Genomic DNA, 22610 nt, shown 5'->3' on the forward strand with positions numbered 1-22610 from the left:
TGGGAGGGGAAGGTTTTGAGAGGAAAGGGTGTGTAGCAGATGGAGGATCTGGATGGTGGCAGCGATAGCAGATCTAAGCTGGTAATTAAGCGTAGAAGTGTCCATGCAGGTCCCCACATCTGTACCCTAAAGTTCAGAGTGGGGAAGGAACCTTGACAATGCTATATAGAGTCATATCTTTCCCTTATCTGTGCAGTATCAGTCCATCTTCCAATAGTGCATTAAGTATCTGTCACCTCTTTATTATCATCCCTCCAGGGGGAGAATTGCCTGTTTGTGTTTTGGCAGGGTTTTGATTTTGACTGCGATGTGACTGTGCAATCAAATTTTTCAGCCATAATTTACCTGCCTGGAATTTATGGCATGCTGTAAATATATTCCATTTTTTCTAATATTATCTTCTAATGAGACATTTCGGATATTTAAGGAGATACGTATTCAAAGAATTATTAAATGAGTCATTTTTCCATTCAATTTCACAATGGGTTAATGTCCTGAATCATCAGGGAACATGAATACTATTTCAAATCAAGCGTGTAACAGAATGAGATGGTAAATTTCATCATTTGTGATCAACCACCTAAAGAATCGTGATGTATTAATTTGCAAAGTTTGTTTAAACTAATTGATTAGAACATATCTAAATCAATTAAAAACCGCATTTCCTCCAGCATAAAAGTTATGGTATCTAAAGAGGAATTATGAGAAAAGGACCTAATATGGTCACCTCTACACGAGGATTCTATAACAGTCCATCATACACTGAGATAGTTTTTCATTTCTCTGATTTAACGCCCTCTTAATGTCCTTCCGTGTCTGTATCACTCTCTCAAGGTGAACATCTAATTCTGCATTAGCGTGTAGAAAACAAAACCGCTCGGGATATCTGTTAGGTCACCGACAAGGAGCAAACATTGGGAATACTATTCTCTTTGCTTAGTGATATAATACACCATGTAAGAAAGATTAATTTGAAAGAGACCGTCAGCTATTCCCATTATACATAATTATATATCTCAGGCATTCTGTTCTCACGGGTTGAAAATAAGAAGTTTTATTGATAATAAGATGGAAATACAACGTTACAATTACAAATATCCCTTAACGTGCAACAATAACGTGCCTGTGATACCATGGTTCTTCAATTCTCTTATTTGAAGTGGAGTAAAGACACTATATGAGGCTCTGAATAATTCACAGCAAATCTGTACACCTACTTGGCGTTTTCATATTTTTATATCTTTGTGAGCCCCTGACACTAATAGACTTGCTTCATTCTGACAAAGAAAACGGACTGCGCACTCTAGTTATATAGGTAAATGGCACATCAGTATTTCAATAGCACCGTGATCTTTATGTAAAATAGATAAGGAACTGTCCTCGTTAAAACAACTTAATCGGAAGACTCGTATGCGTTTATTTCTAATATAAACATCACTCGGTATACATAGCGCTAGAGACTTAAACTGACATTAAAAGGCGGATTTTTAAATCATTGCCTGCAGTTATTGGTTGAGACTCTGAGCGCCGCTGTTGACCTATCAGGTGGAGAAAAGCGCTGAGAGATCCAGCCAGCCCAGCGCAAAACACTGAGAGATCACACTCACTCCGAGGGATTGGAAAGGGAACATGGCTGCAGGAATTTTATATAAAACAGTCTTGGTTAAAACATCAGTGGCTGCGGAAACGAAGGACTAAAGATAAGATAAAATACTCTCTGCCGTGACCCGGGAATCGGGGTTTCATACCCATCGGAAGAGAAATGGCGGATACACAAAGGTTCCGGGTCTGCAAAAAGAGAGTCCAGTTGTACTTTATGTTGGCTACCGTTTGGGAGGCGGTTTCTGGGCAAATTCGCTATTCGATTCCCGAGGAAATGCAGAAAGGCTCCATTGTGGGGAATATCGCAAAGGATCTGGGACTGGATATAAAGGAGCTAACACATCACGGACTCCGCATTGTTTCCACAGGTAGGACTCAGTATTTTACTTTGAATCTTAAGAGCGGCCATTTAATCACCACAGAAAGGATAGACAGAGAGCAAATCTGTGGCCGGATCGAGAAGTGTCTCTTAATTTTTGAGGTTCTTATTGAGGATAAAGTGAAGCTTATCGCAGTTGAAATTGAAATCACAGATATTAATGACAATACTCCCACCTTCCAAGCGAAGGAGATCGAGTTAAAAATTAGTGAGATTACAGCGGCAGGGACCCGTTTTTCCCTGCAGGAGGCGCAGGATCCAGATGTGGGAATTAATTCCATCCAGAGCTATCAGCTGAGTAATAACAAACACTTCTCTTTGGATGTGCAAACTGGATCTGATGGTGTTAAATATGCAGAACTAGTGCTGGAAAAGTCTCTGGACCGGGAAACGCAGACTGTTCATAAATTAACTCTCACGGCAGCTGACGGGGGAGATCCAGTCAGATCTGCCATTGCTCAGATCAGTGTTCTGGTTGTGGATGTCAATGACAATGCCCCTCTTTTTACTCAGCCGGTCTATAAAGTGAGTGTTTTGGAAAACGCGCCTCGAGGATCCTTGATAATTACAGTACACGCCACTGACCGGGATGAAGGACAGAATTCTGAGGTGACCTTTTCATTTAGAAAAATTACAGAAAAGGCGTCTCAGATATTCCAGCTTCACCCTAGGACAGGAGAAATATCAACGATAGGTGACCTGGACTACGAGGAAGCTGCATTATATGAAATGGAAGTGGAGGCAAAAGATATTGGAGATCTCTCCGCCAGGTGCAAAGTTCTGATAATGGTTGTTGATGTCAATGATAATACCCCGAAAATTGCAATCACTTCCCTGTTCAACTCAGTCTCTGAAGATTCTCCCCCCGGAACAGTAATCTCGATATTAAATTTGCGAGACGGAGATTCTGGCCAGAATGGTGAGGTCACGTGCTCCATACCAGCCAACCTTCCATTCCGGTTACAGAAGTCATTTGGCAATTACTACAGTTTGGTGACTGACACAAGACTGGACAGGGAGCGTATCTCGAATTACAGTGTAACTATCACAGCCACAGACCGAGGGACCCCTCCTTTATCCTCAACAGCAACAATTTTAGTACAGCTTTCAGACATAAATGACAACGCTCCTATCTTCAACCAGACATCCTACACGTTGTACATCACAGAGAACAATCCCAGAGGAGCTTCCGTTTGTTCCCTGAAAGCGAATGATTCAGACTTGGAGGAGAACGCCCGAGTCACCTACTCTATTAATGAAGGACATATGGATGAAGCTCAGCTCTCCTCCATCTCCATTAACTCCGAGACTGGGGCTCTCTACGCTCTGCGCTCCTTTGATTACGAACAGTTCCGGGAGATTCGGTTCCAAGTGCAGGCTCAGGATGGGGGTTCCCCACCTCTCAGCAGTAATGTCTCCGTCACTCTCTTTATACTGGATCAGAATGACAACAGCCCGCACATCTTACACCCCTCCTTTCCCACCGATGGCTCCACGGGAGTGGAGTTGGCCCCTCGCTCCTCCGAGCCGGGTTACCTGGTCACTAAGGTGGTGGCGGTGGATGCAGACTCCGGGCAGAACGCCTGGCTCTCCTACCAGCTGCTGAAGGCTACAGAGCCGGGGCTCTTCTCTGTGGGACTCCACAGCGGCGAGATCAGGACAGCGCGCTCCTTTCTCGACAGAGATGCGCTCAAGCAAAGTCTGGTGGTTTTAGTGAAGGACAACGGGCAGCCCCCTCTCTCTGCCACGGCCACTGTCACGGTGGTGGTGGCTGACAGCATCCCCGAAATCCTCTCCGATTTAAGCAGCCTCTCAGCTCCTGTAGACCCCCAGTCCAGCCTCACCTTGTATTTGGTGATCGCTGTGGCTTCCGTTTCCTGCTTGTTCTTTACCTTTCTCATAGTGTTAGTGGCCCTGAGGCTCCGCCGGTGGAGAAACTCGCAGCTGTTTGACTCCTCGAGTGTGACTTTCAGTGGAGTTCCCGTCTCGCAGTTTGTGGGGCTCGATGGAGTCAGAGCTTTTCTTCACTCCTACTCACGTGAGGTTTCTCTCACCACGGACTCCAGAAAGAGCCAGTTCAACTTTCCCCAGTCAAACTATGCAAATAATGTGACCAGTGATCAGACGTATATGATAAAGGATCCTATTCTAGTTACTGAAGATTTAAACATTAGTAACGGGGATCAGACCTCCATTCAGGTGAGCTAACATAATCGGTATTTTTGCTATCAGTTTATGGTATATAAGTTTAGTCTTCCTCGTGGACTGTGCAATTAGTTGAAAAGTATGGATTAAAGAGGACTGAATTTGCATTATTGAGGTTAGTGAGAGTTCTGCCATTGACTTCAATAAGTGTAGTATCAAGCCCTCTGTGACTGAGAAAATGCAGCGTACATATGGCTTGCTCTAGAGGAGGAGGGTATTACTGTGTCTTGATTACTTATAAATAGGGCGGTACCAAATTCATGGTCCATTTTGGTCAATTTCAGGGTCATAGGATTTTTAAAATAGTAAATTTCATGATTTCAGCTATTTAAATCTGAAATTTCAAGGTGTTGTAATAGTAGGAGTCCTGACCAAAAAAGGAGTTGTGGGGCAGAGAGGTCACAAGATTATTGTAGGGGGAGTTGCAGTACTGCTACCCTTACTTCTGTGCTGCTGCTGGCAGCGCTGCCTTCAGAGCTGTGCAGCTGGAGAATGGTGGCTGCTGGCCCGCAGCCCAGCTCTGAAGGCAGAGCGGCCACCAGCAGCAGCACAGAAGTAAGGATGTCATGGTGTGGTATTGCTATCCTTACTTCTGCACTGCTGTCTGCAGAATTGGGCCCTCATTCCATAGTTGCCACTCTCTGGCCACCCATCTCTGAAGGCAGCAGCGCAGAAATAAGGGTGCCACCCTTACTTCTGTGCTGCTGCTCGCAGGGCATTACTTGCTAACAGCCGCTGCTCTCCAGTGGCCCAGCTCTGAAGGCAGCGCAGAAGTAAGAGTGACAATACCGCAAGCCCCCCTACAATTCCCTTTTGGGTCAGGACCCCCAATTTCTCCCCCATGAAATCAGTATATAGGGTAAAAGCACACAAAAGACCAGATTTCACAGGAGGAGACCAGATTTCATAGTCCATGATGTGTTTTTCACAGCTGTGAATTTGGTAGGACCTTACTTGTGAGATATACACCATTTGTTTCACAATGGCACAAACATCCTTTTCCTTTATTATTTTAAATGAAATTACTCTTTATTGAATATTTGTTTTAAATAACATTATCTTTTTAAGATTTCTTGAGACTCAGTTTGGGAAGTTAGAAATATACAGATATTTCTGAGTATGTAAAATACTAAGGTTAGTGGAAGGCACATTGATGAGATGTTGAGCTTCAAACCTACCCCACTGAAGGGACAACAATAATTTTTCTCACACAGTTAATTTAATTCCACTGTCATATGACTTCAATTTGTTTTTATTGTTGTAATCTAGAATTATGTTTGTGCAGAATTATGCTGATTAATTAATATGAAGTTCTTTCCAGTTGCCTTGCTTCCAATATTCTGGCCTTTGCAAGTTAAATGTTGTGGGTGAAGATCTACTCATCAGGTTTTATTGTCATTGCTTTTATTTTAATTAGAGATAAGTTCTGGCACCTGTTTTTAATGTTTAGAAAAGACAATTTTTTAATTTTCCATATAGAGGCTGACCTAGCATCTTTAGATCTTTGTACTTGGAATGAAGATATTCTGATTGTCTCTAGAATCATATCAAATGAGAAGAAAAATGAAGGATTTATGCGGAAGTAAAAATAAATAAAGTTGTGTTTATCTGTTTATAAACAGTTATATAGATGTAGTTATATTTATGTATATTTCAATGTAGGTATCTTTCATTTGAAAATGACAATTTAACTTTATGTATGCAATGTTGTAGAGCAGTGATTCTCAAAGCCGGTCTGCCGCTTGCTCAGGGAAAGCCTCTAGGGGGCCAGGCCAATTTTACCTGCCACCTCTGCAGGTTTGGCCAATCGGCTCCCACTGGCTGCAATTCACCACTCCAGGCCAGTGGGGGCTGCAGGAAGCGGAGGGGGCTGAGGGATGTGCTGGCGCCCTTCCCACAGCCCCCATTGGCCTGGAGCAGCGAACCACGGCCAGTGAGAGCCGCGATTGGCGGAACCTGTGGATGTAGCAGGTAAATAAACTGTCCCCGCCTGCCAGGGGCTTTCCCTGAACAAGCAGCAGACCGGCTTTGAGAACCACTGTTGTAGAGTTCTTGGTCCAAGAACGTGAGACTGACAAAGAGGATGAGGCACTATCTTTCATTGGATCAACTTTTGTTGGTGAGAGAGACAAGCTTTCGAGCTTACACAGAACTCTTCTTCCAGTCTGGGAAATGTACTCAGAGTGTCACAATTAAATACAAGGTAGAACAGATTGTTTAGCATAAGTAGTTATTAAAATAAAAGCAATGAAAATAAAACCTGATGAGTAAATAATTATGAAATTATTTGTTTGTTTGAAACCAAGGCTATAACACTGCTTACTTGGGATTCAAATGTTATCTTAATCATGAGTTACCTTAAAGCTTCTGATTCCTTGTATGATGAACTGCAGTCATTAAGAACAACATAATATGTGAATAAGAACATCATCATATACATCACATAACAGCTTATATAGTGCCTTCTAACCAGGGATCTCATAGTGCATTACAGATAATAATTATTTAATTAAGATTCCCAACAATCCTGAGAGGTAGGAAATGTATATTCTACATATTTGACAGGTGAGGAAGCTGAGACACAGACTGAGATTGAGCTTTTCAAACTTCTAAACACATAAACCTGTATTTAGGCATTAAGTGGGGGGCCTCATTTGGTACGTTCTGAGCTCCACAAATCCTAATGACATCAATGGGAGCTACAGAGTCTCAAAATCTCTCAAAATTAAGCTGTAACGCTGCCTGCAGTGATTCAAGAGTGTGAGTACCAACCTCAGGGCAGACTGTTTGGAAAAGGAAATTGGTTTATTTACAAAGGTAAATCAGGTAAACATATATACAAGATGAGTTATAATCTTAAATTTCAAAAGGTAAGTGAATCTTATATAATCAGCAACTCTATATGTCCTTTAGGGCTAATCCATGCTAAGCAGCTTTGGAATCTCTTGCTTATGCATAGAAACACTTCCTCCCCACACTCCAAGCAGCTAGTTCCTTTTGTTTGGGGTTTTTGTCCACCTCCTGTCATGTGCTCTACACTGCAAACTCAGCTGATGGGAGGAGGCCACTTCATGGCTCATCTTCAGAGGAAGGAGACAGAACAACAACAGTGTGCTCTTGTTGATGGTAGGTAGAAAATTCCAGCTGTAATATCTCACTATAGTCTGTTTGATATTGATAGACCTTTTTCTTTTAGGAAGGGTGTTAAGATCAGCCGTTCACATTAGTTAATGTCTCTTTCCCGAATGATGATTTACACAGTCATAGAGGCTCACATGACTACCACTTAAATATTACCTTACAATATGGGATACAGATGTTATAAGTGAGATCAACGCATGCAGCAACTCACAAGCATTCAATAAATTCTGCTACTCCTGATGTAGTCATTTGGCTCAATCAACTTCAGGTGAAATTATATTTGATGCTCTACACCAGCCATACGAAAGAAGAAGAAGAAATTCTACAAACTAAACATATTCTTATCATTCTAATACTTTTTTTTAACAATACTGACACACACATGAGCCACACTGATTCCAGTTATGTATTTGTCAGTGTTTGACTTGGGGACCTTTGCATCAATTGGCACATGGTTTGCTAGCATCACTTATTTGTATTTATAATGATGGATTTACATCTAAGTCAGAAAATTTTGGCCTAAGCATCTTTCCAAATGTCACACTGTCAAGCTGTCTGTAGTGGATGAAGAGCATTACAATCAGGCTCCAAAAGGTAGTACAAGCTATTGTAATATGCAAACCCTATATTTCCTCTAGGGCTAACTCAGGCTAAGCAACTGGGGGTCCCTTGCTTATGCTTAGAAATTCTGACCTCTCCAAAGTGCAAGTAGCATAGAGATCCATTTTCTTCTTGTCTGGGATTTTTATTCTCTTTCTCTCAGAGTTCAAGCTGATGGGATGAGTTCATGCTCATGTCTCCTCTTCATGGGGAAGTGGAGAGAGGAGTGCAATTAATGAAGTATTTGATGTTTTACAATGCCTAATTTGGTTTCAGTGGTTCTTCTTGAGGGCAGGACCTAACACCTTCTGTGGAAGTCAGCATTTCACATTAGTTAATGCTTCTTTCCTGTTTGGTGAGTTACAGTTACAGAGGATTACAGTACAACACTCAATATAACCTTATAACATGGGGTACAGATGTTATAAGTGAGATTAATATGTGCAGCATCCTACAAGCATTTCATAAAGTCTAAACACTAAACAAATTCTTATAAATTTAACTTCTATTTTAACAATGCTAACACACAGGTAAGCCAGTCTGGTTTTCAATTATATATGACTCAGTGTTCAGTTTAGACCTAGGGGCCTTGGAATGAGATGGTACCTGGTCTGCCAGTGTCACACACAGAGAAGAATTTTGTGTTCACACTGTTGCTTAACTTAAATAACTCCTCTCGCTCCCTGATGTATTTCTAGAGAGCAATCATATCTCCCCTCAGCCTTCTTTTGGTTAGTCTAAACTAGCCAAGCTCTTTCAGTCTCCTTTCATAAGGTAGGTTTTCCATTTATTGTATCATCCTACGTTGTCATCGTGAACAGGTCTGACTACCAAAAGGAGGCCGCCAGACAACTCTCCAATACCAAATTCTACAGGCCACTTCCTTCAGATCCCACTGAGGAATACACTAAGAAACTACAGCATCTACTCAGGACACTCCCTACACTAACACCAGAAGAAATCAACATACCCCTAGAGCCCTGACCAGGGTTATTTTATCTACTACCCAAGATCCACAAACCCGGAAATCCTGGACGCCCCATCATCTCGGGCATTGGCACTCTCACTGAAGGACTGTCTGGATATATGGACTCTCTACTCAGACCCTATGCCACCAGCACTCCCAGCTATCTCCGTGACACCATTGATTTCCTGAGGAAACTACAATGCGTTGGTCACCTCCCAGAAAACACCATCCTAGCCACCATGGATGTAGAGGCTCTCTACACAAACATCCCACACACAGATGGAATACAAGCTGTCAGGAACACTATCCCTGATGCTGCCACAGCACAACTGGCTGCTGAGCTCTGTGCCTTTATACTTACACACAACTATTTCAAATTTGATGACAATATATATCTCCAGATCAGTGGCACTGCTATGGGCACCCGCATGGCCCCACAATATGCCAATATCTTTATGGCCGACCTGGAACAACGCTTCCTCAGCTCTCGTCCACTCACGCCCCTTCTCTACCTATGCTACATTGATGACATCTTCATCCTCTGGACCCATGGGAAGGAGACTCTGGAAAAATTCCACCATGATTTCAACAGCTTCCACCTCACCATCAACCTCAGCCTGGACCAATCTACACGGGAGGTCCACTTTCTTGACACCACGGTGCAAATAAGTGATGGTCACATTAACACCACCCTATATCAAAAACCTACCGACCTCTATGACTACCTTCATGCCTCCAGCTTCCATCCCGGACACATCACACGATCCATTGTCTACAGCCAAGCACTGAGATACAACCGCATTTGCTCTAACCCCTCAGACAGAGACCAACACCTACAAAATCTCCACCAAGCATTCTCAAAACTACAATACCCGCACGAGGAAATAAGGAAACAGATCAACAGAGCCAGACGTGTACCCAGAAGCCTCCTACTGCAAGACAAACCCAAGAAAGAAACCAACAGGACTCCACTGGCCATCACATACAGCCCCCAGCTAAAACCCCTCCAACGCATCATCAAGGATCTACAACCCATCCTGGACAATGATCGCACACTTTCACAGGCCTTGGGTGGCAGGCCAGTCCTTGCCCACAGACAACCTGCCAACCTGAAACATATTCTCACCAGTAACTGCACACCGCACCATAATAACTCTAGCTCAGGAACCAATCCATGCAACAAACTTCGATGCCAACTCTGCCCACATATCTACACCAGCGACACCATCACAGGACCTAACCAGATCAGCCACACCATCACTGGTTCATTCACCTGCACATCCACCAATGTAATATACGCCATCATATGCCAGCAATGCCCCTCTGCTATGTACATCGGCCAAACTGGACAGTCTCTACGGAAAAGGATAAATGGACACAAATCAGACATTAGGAATGGCAATATACAAAAACCTGTGGGAGAGCACTTCAACCTCCCTGACCACACTATAGCAGACCTTAAGGTGGCCATCCTGCAGCAAAAAAACTTCAGGACCAGACTTCAAAGAGAAACTGCTGAGCTTCAGTTCATCTGCAAATTTGACACCATCAGCTCAGGATTGAACAAAGACTGTGAATGGCTTGCCAACTACAGAACCAGTTTCTCCTCTCTTGGTTTTCACACCTCAACTGCTAGAACAGGGCCTCATCCTCCCTGATTGAAATGACCTCATTATCTCTATCTTGCTTGCTAGCATATATATACCTGCCCCTGGAAATTTCCACTACATGCATCTGAGGAAGTGGGTATTCACCCACGAAAGCTCATGCTCCAAAACGTCTGTTAGTCTATAAGGTGCCACAGGATTCTTTGCTGTTGTATCATCCTAGTAGCCCTTCTCTGCACCTGTTCTAGTTGGAATTCATCTTTCTTCAACATGAGAGACAGATGAATTCAAACTGTTCTTAAACATGGGATATCAGAATTGCACACAGGATTCCAGATGAGGTGTCACCAGTGCCTTGTATAATGGTACTAACACTTCCCTATCTCTACTCAAAATATCTTGCCTGATGCATCCTAGGACTGCATTAACCTTTTTCATGGCTGCATCATGTGTCTGGCTCACACACCTCCTGTGATCAACCAACATATCCTGGTCTTTCTCCTCGTCAGTTACTTCCAACTGATAAGTCCCCAGCTTATAGCAAAAATTCTTGATGTTAGTCCCTAAGTCCCTATCTTGTACGTCACACTATTAAATTTCATCCTATTTTTTTTATTACTCCAGTTTCCAAGGTTGTCCAGATCTTCTTGTATGATATTCTGGTCCTCCTCTGTGTTGCCAAAACCTCCCAACTTTGTGTCATCCACAAAATTTATTAGCACATTCTCACTTTTTGTGCCAAGGTAAGTAATACAAATGTTAAATAGGATTGGTCCCAAGACCAATCCCTGAGGAACTCCACTAGTAACCTCCCTCCTGGGGCTTTTGTGAGCTTGATATTTATGGAAGAGTGCCTCGCTCTCTTCTGTCCAACAAGGAATTAATGATTTTATTAAGCCCCATGCAATGCTCATTTGGCAGCTAATATTAGTAGGCCTACAAAGTGGTGGTAATTAGCTGAATATAATGGAATCTGGTTTATTGAGCCTCCTACAATCACCACATAGCTGGGCTAGTCAGCAGACTGTAGATTCCAGGGCAATTGCAGGAAGGATTGAATGAGTGAAAATTGTAGGCCTATGCAAACCATGACTGGGCTGTGTTTGCTCTTGGCAAAGTCATTGAGAATTGGCCTTTTCAATGGTATTTTGTGACCACAGATGTCACGTGACACAAAAAAATGTCAGGAGTATAGCATTGCCTCCATCCAGCTGATCTGAACATGCCATAGTAGTTGGCATTGGAGAGGAGGTGCTGGTCTTCAGTGAAAGCCCAGGATGTGCTCCAGCATGGGTGTTCTTGTATAGCCCCACAGGCTATGGTGGCTATTGAAATCACCTACATAGATGGTAGGATGGCTTCGTGTTCGTAAAACTGGATATGACCATTCCATTGATAGTGGCTTGTATAAGTTAATGAATGTTAGATAGCCATTCTTGATGGTGATTGAGTAGGGGTTCATAATAGGTAGGATTTTCATGGAATCTTTAAGGTCATATTTTATGTACATCATAAGTCTATATGTAGGGTGATGGCATGCAGATATGTGGACTCTATTGATCTTCTATCACTGGCCTTCACTCTCCAGGTGTGTTTCTTGTACCTCAAGGACACAGATGTTTTGAATCTGCAGGATCATTTGAGAAATCACACTTTGCATTATATAGGCCCTTAATGTTGAGCTGCACAATTTGAAGCAATGGGCCTATTTGAAGGTTTGGCCCTGACATGGGCCATTATTGCCATTCCGTTTCTGACTGGCAGGTCATTTGAGGACCTCTGGTCATTGATTTGATAACTTTCTTCGTGCTTTCACACATAATAGAGAAGGCTGTGTGACGGTTATCATCTCCTCCAGTTTATATGTATTTTAAAATATGTATTCTTCATCTGTAAATTACACAAGTATCTATCAATTTTGTGGATTTATGGAATAATGTTTGTTATTTGTTTGAATTAGGAGAATATTTTTTCCTCTCTTGTGAAATTTTCCCTGCTTATTTGAATTTTAACACACAAAAATGCTTTTACCATGTTTAAAATTCTACATTTTCAAATAAAATGTGTATGTTTAAAGAAGACTCACAGATTAGAGGACCTCTCAACTTTAAAAGAAATAATCTACTTTAATATTCAATCTACAAATTTAATTCAATCCCATACATACATAGCATTATCTAGCCCATACTGATATATATACTGTAAATATAATAAATACAGAATTATGGAGCTAGCATAATAAATCCTATCATTTTAACATATCAGATTAATTTCTATATGTTTTTGTTCATGTCTTCCTGTTAGGCCTAAACACATTTTCATGTTTGATTAAAAGTTTCTTCAGCGGGCTATATACTTACTTTATAATAATTATTAATAAGAATACAGAAAAGTTTCTCACACATCTTTCTAGTAGTTTCTTTAGGGACAGTCATTCTCTGACATCATATATGTGTTTAGTCACTAGATGAAATGCTTTGGTGTGAGGTATTGCAATGGATTCTGACAACTAACTAAAGAAATTTATTGAAGACCTGCATTGTGTCCCTTCACCGACTGATATTTTTGAAGAATAATGTTATGTCAATATTTTCACAGTTCCATAAAATGTTTCATATTTGGAGTACCTAATATTTCTATTGATAACTGTTTGTTTTGTTCATAAGGAAATGTCCTCTTTGGTATCTGACTTGGATTATAATATGGAATGCCTATAAGAAAAAAAAGTAAAATCTCTTATTTTTAGTTATCTCATAATTTTTGTACTCTCTATATAGGTCTGTTCTCATCAGATCATCTCTGTGATACTTCACACTTATCTACTCCCTTCCATGCAAGCATTTTAAGGGGCTTGATCCAAAAACCTATTGAAGTCAGTGGGATTTTTATTTTTATTGATTTCAGTGGTCCTTGGATCATGCTCACAGTAAACTACAAACAATGAATTAATTTAGTCCCACAACAATCCTGTGAATTAGGAAAATTATATTATTCCCAAATTAGCAACGAGAAAGCTCAGGCACAGATAGGTTAAATCAAAATGTTCAAACATTGTTAAAGCAGCAAGGAATCCTGTGGCACCTTATAGACTAACAGAGGTTTTGGAGCATGAGCTTTCCTGGGTGAATACCCACTTCGTCCGATGCATACCAAACATTGTTATTAGGCATGTGAATCAATAGTTAGTCAATTATGTAAAAGGCTTCATATTCCTTTTCCAATCCTCTCGGCTTGCTATAATCTAGGTGGGGACTCACAGATCCCCAATAAAGTGAGCAGCAGCTGAAGCTGCTCAGTGTCGCTGACAATCAATACACTTATTTAGGCTCTTCAGTATGGATTTAGGTACCTAACTTGAAGGCTCCAAATTTTCTAATTAACTTTCCAAATGTTGCATCTAGCAGGGGCGCTGCCGCGCTGGAACAGCAGGGACCTATGGACCATGGCCCTCCGGATCCGTCCACTTTTTTCGCCGGGGCGCGGACCCCTGCCCCTCCTCATCCCCCTGAGGTCCCGCTCCCCGTCAAGCTGCTCGGAACAGAAGCGGGAGCTGGCCCAGACAACAGCTGCCTGGGGAAACGGAGCCGGGGATCCTCCACCTGCCCGGGCCGGGGGAGCCGAGAGCAGCCCATGTCCCCGCCCAAGACAGATGGATGGTCCTCGGCTCCCCACAGCTGCCCGGGTGACTCTTCGGCATCCTAGGCCAGGCGGGAAGCCGGAGCCGGGTAGGGGTAAGAACCGCGCGAGCAGTTGTGGGGAGCCAGCGCGGACCTTCCACCTGCAGTGAGCAGGGGTCCCGCGAGACGGAGACAGGGCATCGGGGGATGCTCTCGGCCCTCCCACCCTCAGCAAGGTGGAGGGGCCAGGGCTCCGTGATCCGGCTAGGCCGGGGCGGGGCCTCGTGGGCAAAGTAGGGGGCGGGGCCTCGTTCCCCCTCCCCGCCTTTACGAAAACTCAGCCCCTGCCTACGAGTTTTGTGTCGGAGCTGGGAAGGGAACTGTTTCTCCAGGGAGAAATCCTGACACCACCGAAGCAATAAAATATTTACCGTTCATCTCTCTGAGAACAGGATTACACCTTACGTCCCAGGCCTCGTTCACACACATACCGGGAGATAATTTTAGAATTAAAATAAGAATGAGTACATCTAGCCGTGAACAAAGAGTTTTAAGTAAGATAGTTCCATCTTCAGAGAACCATACTTTGAATTTACTTAATACATTCCATATTCAGCCTCCAACATAATTAACGTTCTCTGCTCTCTAGTGACGAAAATCATGTTATCGCCCATGGCAACAACAGAAATTTACAAATAATCTAACCGAATGAGGATATGAGGGAACTAAACTGCCTCACCTGAAATTACTTATAAGGCATAAAATGCATGCAATGGCATATTATTACACCAAACAGACACATGCTGTATTTTAAATCAAGAGGGTAAAGAAGTCGGTTGTACTCTTGAAAGGAAAACTAAATTTGCAACATTCCGATGAGAATCTTACCTTCGGAGTTGGTTCATTATAAACTGACCTGGTTTGCGGAGTCTCCACTTCTCAGATCTTGATGATTTTTTAATTCTCAACAAATAGTTTATGAAAGAACTTATGCTTAGTGATATTGCGGGATCTTGTGTATTTCCGTCTCCGGATGTGAGCATTTCGCCTGCAGTTCCCTCACTAAGACTCAGGGTGCCGCTGTTGGCCAATGCGGAGGCAGGGCTGCAGCCGAGGTCCCATTGGATGGAGCCTCTTGCAAAGCGATTGTATTATTACACTGCAGATCTCTGAAGAAACGCAGCAGCAAGACACAGTGTCGCGGAAAAACCAAATCCTCTCGGCTTGCTATAATCTAGCAGGGGAATATATTTCATTTATAGTTCATTACCGACCCCGAGGATTCTTACAAGCCGAGGGAAATTTGGAACGGAGAATCGATTCAAAAGAAAAGAGGCAAGGAAAACAGAGCCGAGAGTGCCTGATATGGAAACCAGACACAGAGAGCCGGGCCGGGCAGTTACACGGCAAGTACTGTTGTTTTCCTTCTTATTCTCTTTGTTCTGCCGGGCGCTCTCGGAGCAGATTCGTTACTCCATTCCTGAGGAAATGGCCAAAGGTTCCCTTGTGGGGAATCTCGCTAAGGATTTGGGGTTAAATGGCAGAGAGCTGCCTCAGCGAAAGCTGCGTGTCAATTCGGAAAAGCCACACTTCAGTGTGAATGGGGAAAATGGCAATCTCTATGTGAACAACAGGATAGACCGGGAGGAGATATGCGGGAAATCACCGAGTTGTTTCCTAAATTTAGAAGTTGTGGTTGAAAACCCTTTGAATGTTTTCCACGTGAATGTCGCAATCCAGGACATGAATGATAATGCACCGCGGTTTACTAAAAATAATATGGATTTAGAAATTAATGAATTAGCACAACCTGGCGCGCGATTTCCTCTAGAACCTGCGCAAGATCCCGATGTTGGAGCCAATTCACTGCGGGGTTACCAACTCAGTCCAAATCGGTATTTTACCTTGAAACTGAAGGAAAATCCAGATGGTAAAAAGCAGGCAGAACTGGTGTTAGAGAAACCTTTGGATCGAGAGAAGCAGAGTTCCCATCACTTGATCCTGACGGCTGTGGATGGGGGAGATTCAGTGAGAACTGGAACAGCTCAGATTAAAATAACTGTTACTGACGCTAATGACAACCCCCCTGTATTCACTGAAGAGATCTACAAAGTCAGCCTGAAGGAAAATCTCCCAAAGGGCTCTTTAGTGCTCCAGGTTAAAGCCACTGATGAAGATGAAGGTTCATATGGCAAAATAACATATTATTTCAGCAACATACCGCAGAGTTCACGACATCTGTTTAGTTTAGATTCTGGTAACGGAATAATCACAACAAAAGGATTTGTGGATTTTGAAGAAGCAAATAATTATATAATGGGTGTAGAAGCGAGGGATGGAGGAGGTCTCACTGACCACTGCAAAGTTCATATAGAAATTCTGGATGAGAACGACAATACTCCCGAAATGACACTCACATCCGTGTACAGTCCAGTTCCCGAAGACTCAATGCCCGGGACAGTGATAGCTCTGATGAAAGCACGTGACCGAGACGATGGAGGAAATGGAGAAGTCACCTGTCGCATTCAAGATAATTTGCCATTCAAAATAATATCCTCCTCTAATAATTACTACAAGCTCCTCACAGACAGCCCCTTGGACAGAGAAAGGACCCCGGAGTACAATATCACAATCACAGCCACAGACCAAGGCTCTCCCCTGCTCTCCACCCAGAAAACCATCCTATTACAGATCTCCGATATCAATGACAACGCCCCTGTCTTTGAGAAACCTTCCTACACCGCCTATGTGCCAGAGAACAATCCCTCGGGGGCCTCTATTTTCAGTGTAAAAGCCTCAGACCGGGATCTGGACCGGAACGCCCGAGTCACTTACTCCATCCTGAGCAGCAACCTCCAGGAGGTGCCTCTCTCCTCCTACATCTCCATTAACTCCCAGACCGGAGCTATCTATGCCCAGCGCTCCTTCGACTACGAGCAATTCCGGGAGTTTGAAGTGCAAATGAAGGCCCAAGACGGCGGGTCCCCGCCTCTCAGCAGCAATGTCACCGTCAGGGTGTTTATTCTGGATCAGAATGATAACGCCCCTCGCATCCTATACCCCTCCCTAGGAGCCGATGGCTCCGCCTTGTTCGAGATGGTCCCTCGCTCCGCCGAGGCAGGTTATCTGGTGACGAAGGTGGTGGCGGTGGATGCTGACTCAGGACACAATGCCTGGCTCTCCTACCATCTGCTCCAGGCCACGGAACCGACGCTCTTCAGCATGGGGCTGCACACCGGGGAGATCCGGACAGCCCGCGCCTTTGCGGACAGAGATGCTGTGAAGCACAGGCTGGTCACCCTGGTGAAGGACAACGGGCAGCCGCCTCTGTCAGCCACAGCGACTCTCAACCTGGTGTTTGCCGAGAACTTCCAAGAGGCTGTTCCGGAAATGAGCGACCAATCGGGTAACTCGACACTTCAGTCTGATTTACAGTTTTACTTGGTGTTGGCTTTAGCCCTGATCTCATTTTTATTTCTAATTACAATTATAGTGGTGATAACCATGAAAGTTAGAAATTCAAAAGGCTCTATTCTTCAGCATGTCAGGCCTGCTCTTTATTCCAAGGCTGATCCCAGATTCCTACCAGATTACACAGACGGGACCTTGCCGTATTCCTATAATTTGTGTTTGGCTGCAGACTGCGGGCAAAATGGATTTAACTTGCTTAAAAGTAGTGACCAGAACATTACAACTGAGAATATCTTTTGCAATGACAACTCTGGGATTTTACTTGTGAATAATTGTGGTTCTGAAGCACCCAAATCCGGGTCCGAAACTCTTCTCAAGGTGAGTTTTTGCAGTATCACGTTAGTTATGGTGTCTCTTCTCTGATTTTTAATTAAATTATTCAGACAATGAAAAATGATATTCATTAAAATGTATTATAATGTGAACTAAAAGATTTTTCGATTAATTCTATTTTTATATTTGTGCGTTGTTTCTCTTCGGTGTAGTACTGTAAATGTTTGGTACCAACCGGTGGTTAGTGCCTATTGAATTGTGCAGCACTACGTCCAAAGTTCTGGTACTATTGCGCGTTGCTAATATACATCTTGTAGCATATTCGAAGGATTATAACATTTGACATTCAAAAAATTCCGTTTGCCACCAATATGCTACAGTCCATAGTTGGCAGGGAACTTCAATATCGTTTCAAAGCAAAGTGTGTAACAGAACGCGGAGCCAATTGTTACTTCCAAATGATGTCATGAAGGACATACGTGTCGTTGTCTGTGTTTTCCAATTTCATTAAAAATAAGTAAGTAGCACAGAAGTATGTCATATACAAAACCAAATATTCTTTCAATAGAAAAGTTAAACTAAACTAAAAATTAAATGTAAAACACTGCCTGGATATACTTACATATAGTTGTTAATTCTGCGGGAGTCCAGGAGATATTGGCCTATAATTTTCTCTCTTTTTTCTGTATAGAACTCTCTAAACCTCTTTCCCCTTCTGCTGGTGATTCTGCATTAGTAGACAGAAAACATAACCACGCTGGGTATAAATTAGGTCACCGCAAACGAGTAAACATCAGGAATATCATACCACCTTACTTCGTGTTGTACCACAATAACTACGGGATATTAGCCAGTGCAATTTTAGTAACTGTCCATTTTCCCATGACAGATGATGATATACAGCTGGTATTCTGTCCTCATTCCTCGTTAATAATTGTGTTTACTGAAAATTAATTGTTGGGATTTAAAATATCCCTCAACGTGCAGCAATGATCAGTCTATGACATCATGAAGGAGGAAGTCTCTGTTTTAAGAGGAGTGAGAAACACTCTTATCTTCTGAATATATAAGTCGCACTGCTATGTGTAAACATATACAGTATTTTTTCCATTAGAATATCTTTGTGAGACCCTGACAAATTTATACACAGAGCTGTATTTTATTCCGGCAAATACAACTGTGATATCACCCTCTTGTCTGGGAAATAAATAGTACACCTGTGTTCCTTTAGCACGACGAAGTCTACTTAACTAATTTCTCTAGGACTGTTTACTTAACGTAATTCCATGTAAAACTCAAACAGGCGTATTGGTAAGTGTGTACATTTTAAATAGAGGAAGTAACTATAAATAAATAGTCGTGGGAGAAGTTTAACAGAAAGGTGTTGGATTTAAAAGAAATGCAGTTATTGGTTGAGACTCTGAGCGTCGCTGTTCACCAATCCGGCAAAGAAATGGGAAGAGAGATCCATCCAGCCCCGCCCGCAGCTACACGGCACAGAACACACATCAGAGTCACACTTACTCAGCGGGATTTTACAGATAAATATCTATGAAACAGTCTTAATTTTAACATCAGTGATTGCGAAAACAAAGAACTGCAGCTAAAAGAAAAATACACACCTGACTGGGAATCAGAGCACTATATACATCCGGAGAAAAATGGAGGATATACAAAGTCTCCGGGACTGCAAACGGCGAGTCCTGTTTTGTTTTTTAATGGTTACCGTTTGGGAGGCGGTTTCTGGGCAGATTCGCTATTCGATCCCAGAGGAAACGCACAAAGGCTCTTTCGTGGGGAACATAGCAAAGGATTTGGGACTTGAACTAAAAGAGCTCTCAGACCGCGGTGTCCGCATTGTTGCCAGAGGTAGGAGTCAGTATTTTGCTTTGAATTTGAAGAGTGGCCATTTATACACCACAGACAGAATAGACAGAGAGGAGATCTGTGGCCGGATAGAGATATGTTTGATAAAGTTTGAAGTTCTTCGTGAGGATAAAGCGAAGCTTTTTCCAGTTGAAGTTGAAATCACAGATATTAATGACAATGCTCCAGGCTTCCAATCAGATAAATTAGAGTTAAAAATCAGCGAGACAACAGCTGCAGGGACCCGGATTTCCCTGCAGCAGTCGCAGGATCCAGATGTGGGAATTAATTCTATCCAGATATATCAACTGAGCAATAATACGCATTTTTCTCTGGATGTGCAAACTATAACCGATTATGTGAAATATGCCGAATTGGTGCTGGAAAAGTCTCTAGACCGGGAAGAACAAGCTGTTCATGATCTAATCCTCACAGCCACTGACGGGGGAGATCCAGTCAGGTCGGGCACTGCGCAGATCCGCATTATTGTTCTTGATGCAAATGACAACGCGCCAGTTTTCACTGAAGCTATCTATACAGCGAGCGTTTTGGAAAATGTGCCGAAAGGTTCCACGGTGGTATCAGTAAAAGCCACTGATCCGGATGAAGGAGTCAACAAAGAGTTAAAATACTCATTCAGATCAATCGTGGAGAAAGCTTCCCAAATATTCCATTTGGATTCTAGGACGGGAGAAGTAACAGTCGTGGGGAACTTGGACTTCGAGGAATCCGCAATATATGAAATCGAGGTGCAAGCCCATGACGGAGGAGGTCTTTTCGACAGATCCAAAATTGTGATTCTTGTGGGCGATGTGAATGACAACGCTCCAGAACTGACGATCACATCTGTCCTCAACTCGATCCCTGAGGACTCTCCCCCCGGGACTGTGATCGCCCTTTTAAATGTGCAAGATCTAGATTCCGGAGAGAACGGGAATGTCACGTGCTGCGTAGCCAGCAACCTCCCCTTTCAGCTGAGGAAATCGTTGGATAATTATTACAGTCTGGTGACAGACGGAACCCTGGATAGGGAGCAGGTGGAAGCATACAACATCACAGTGACCGCCACAGACAATGGGACTCCTCCTCTTTCTACAGCCACCACTATCCAACTCCGGATTTTAGACACGAACGACAACGCCCCTATCTTCGATAAAACTTCCTACATCGCCTACGTCACTGAGAATAACCCGAGAGGAGCCTCCGTTTTCTCCCTTACGGCGCATGACTACGACTTGGAGGACAACTGCCGAATCACTTACTCCATTACTGGAACTCAGATCCAGGAAGCTCTGCTCTCTTCCTCCATCTCCATTAACTCCGAGACTGGGGCTCTCTACGCTCTGCGCTCCTTCGATTACGAACAGTTCCGGGAGATTCGGTTCCAAGTGCAGGCTCAGGACGGGGGTTCCCCACCTCTCAGCAGTAATGTCTCCGTCACTCTCTTTCTACTGGATCAGAATGACAACAGCCCGCACATCTTACACCCCTCCTTTCCCACCGATGGCTCCACGGGAGTGGAGTTGGCCCCTCGCTCCTCCGAGCCGGGTTACCTGGTCACTAAGGTGGTGGCGGTGGATGCAGACTCCGGGCAGAACGCCTGGCTCTCCTACCAGCTGCTGAAGGCTACAGAGCCGGGGCTCTTCTCTGTGGGACTCCACAGCGGCGAGATCAGGACGGCGCGCTCCTTTCTCGACAAAGATGCGCTCAAGCAAAGTCTGGTGGTTTTAGTGAAGGACAACGGGCAGCCCCCTCTCTCTGCCACGGCCACTGTCACGGTGGTGGTGGCTGACAGCATCCCCGAAATCCTCTCCGATTTAAGCAGCCTCACAGCTCCTGTAGACCCCCAGTCCAGCCTCACCTTGTATTTGGTGATCGCTGTGGCTTCCGTTTCCTGCTTGTTCTTTACCTTTCTCATAGTGTTAGTGGCCCTGAGGCTCCGCCGGTGGAGAAACTCGCAGCTGTTTGACTCCTCGAGTGTGACTTTCAGTGGAGTTCCCGTCTCGCAGTTTGTGGGGCTCGATGGAGTCAGAGCTTTTCTTCACTCCTACTCACGTGAGGTTTCTCTCACCACGGACTCCAGAAAGAGCCAGTTCAACGTTACCAAATCAAACTATTCAAATACTCTGAGTAGTGAGCAAACTTGTGAGATAAAGGATCCTATTCTAGTTATTGAAGATGTAAGCATTAGTAACGGGGATCGGACGTCTGTTCAGGTGAGCTAGGGTTATTGTGTCTTCGTTCTGTGGGTCGAAAGTATATAATGTTAATTTCTCGGGAAATGTCTAATGAGGGGGAAATGATGCTTTATGTTCGTTTGTGGGAGAAGGAAAGGAGGTAATTCCAGGCCCCACTGAAGTCAATAGTGAACTGTGTCTTCTGTGTTGCAAACGTTGGCTCTTGGGGCATTAGGATATTTGTGACTTTTGATACATTAATTTTCAATCATCTACCTTTTCTTTTTAAATAGCACAATATATGTTTCTCTTTTAATGTTTGTTTGAAAGTAGATCCTCTTCCTGTATCTTCATATATCTGTTACCTACTTGGGATAGTACAGACATTTCAGTGTATATAGTACTTCAATTTTGTTGGAAGACAGTTTGATTTGAAGACCATGAACCTCTTAAATTTAAAGTAGAAAAAGAGCTACCTTATTTTTTCCATAATATAATTTAATCACAAATAAAATCATAGTTTTGTCCTATAATTTATCTCATGTTCTTTTAATTTTGTTTCCCTATTGATATACATGTTCCCAGTAGTCTGGCCTTTCACGTTTGAAAGTTATGGACATTTTTTTATACAGCACGTTACAGCATGCACCTTAAGACACCTGTATAAATGTAAACAAGTCAATAACCCTATTGAAACAGATACTT

General features: G+C 43.2%; 2 protein-coding genes across 7 annotated transcripts in view; both read left to right on the top strand.

The window, feature by feature from the left end:
• The window catches only part of LOC127055754 (protocadherin gamma-C5-like), a 342247-nt gene that overhangs the window by 129869 nt on the left and 189768 nt on the right, over nucleotides 1-22610 (top strand). Inside the window, exon 2 of one of the 6 annotated variants that reach the window (XM_050963060.1) lies at nucleotides 17240-17907. The exons of 2 other annotated variants lie outside the window; for them this stretch is intronic. In XM_050963060.1, the coding sequence (XP_050819017.1) occupies nucleotides 17240-17907 (668 nt within the window). Of the gene's footprint in view, nucleotides 1-1596; nucleotides 4181-15296; nucleotides 17908-22610 lie in introns of those variants that run through there. 3 more of the 6 variants (XM_050963062.1, XM_050963049.1, XM_050963042.1) reach the window with 3 other exon arrangements.
• LOC127055784 (protocadherin gamma-A12-like) lies at nucleotides 19370-21953 on the top strand. The gene has a single exon (XM_050963139.1). The coding sequence runs from the start codon at nucleotides 19524-19526 to the stop codon at nucleotides 21951-21953; it is 2430 nt and encodes an 809-aa protein (XP_050819096.1). The 5' UTR covers nucleotides 19370-19523.

This window comes from Gopherus flavomarginatus, chromosome 7 (genome assembly GCF_025201925.1).
Source record: "Gopherus flavomarginatus isolate rGopFla2 chromosome 7, rGopFla2.mat.asm, whole genome shotgun sequence".
Taxonomy (NCBI): Eukaryota; Metazoa; Chordata; order Testudines; family Testudinidae; genus Gopherus; species Gopherus flavomarginatus.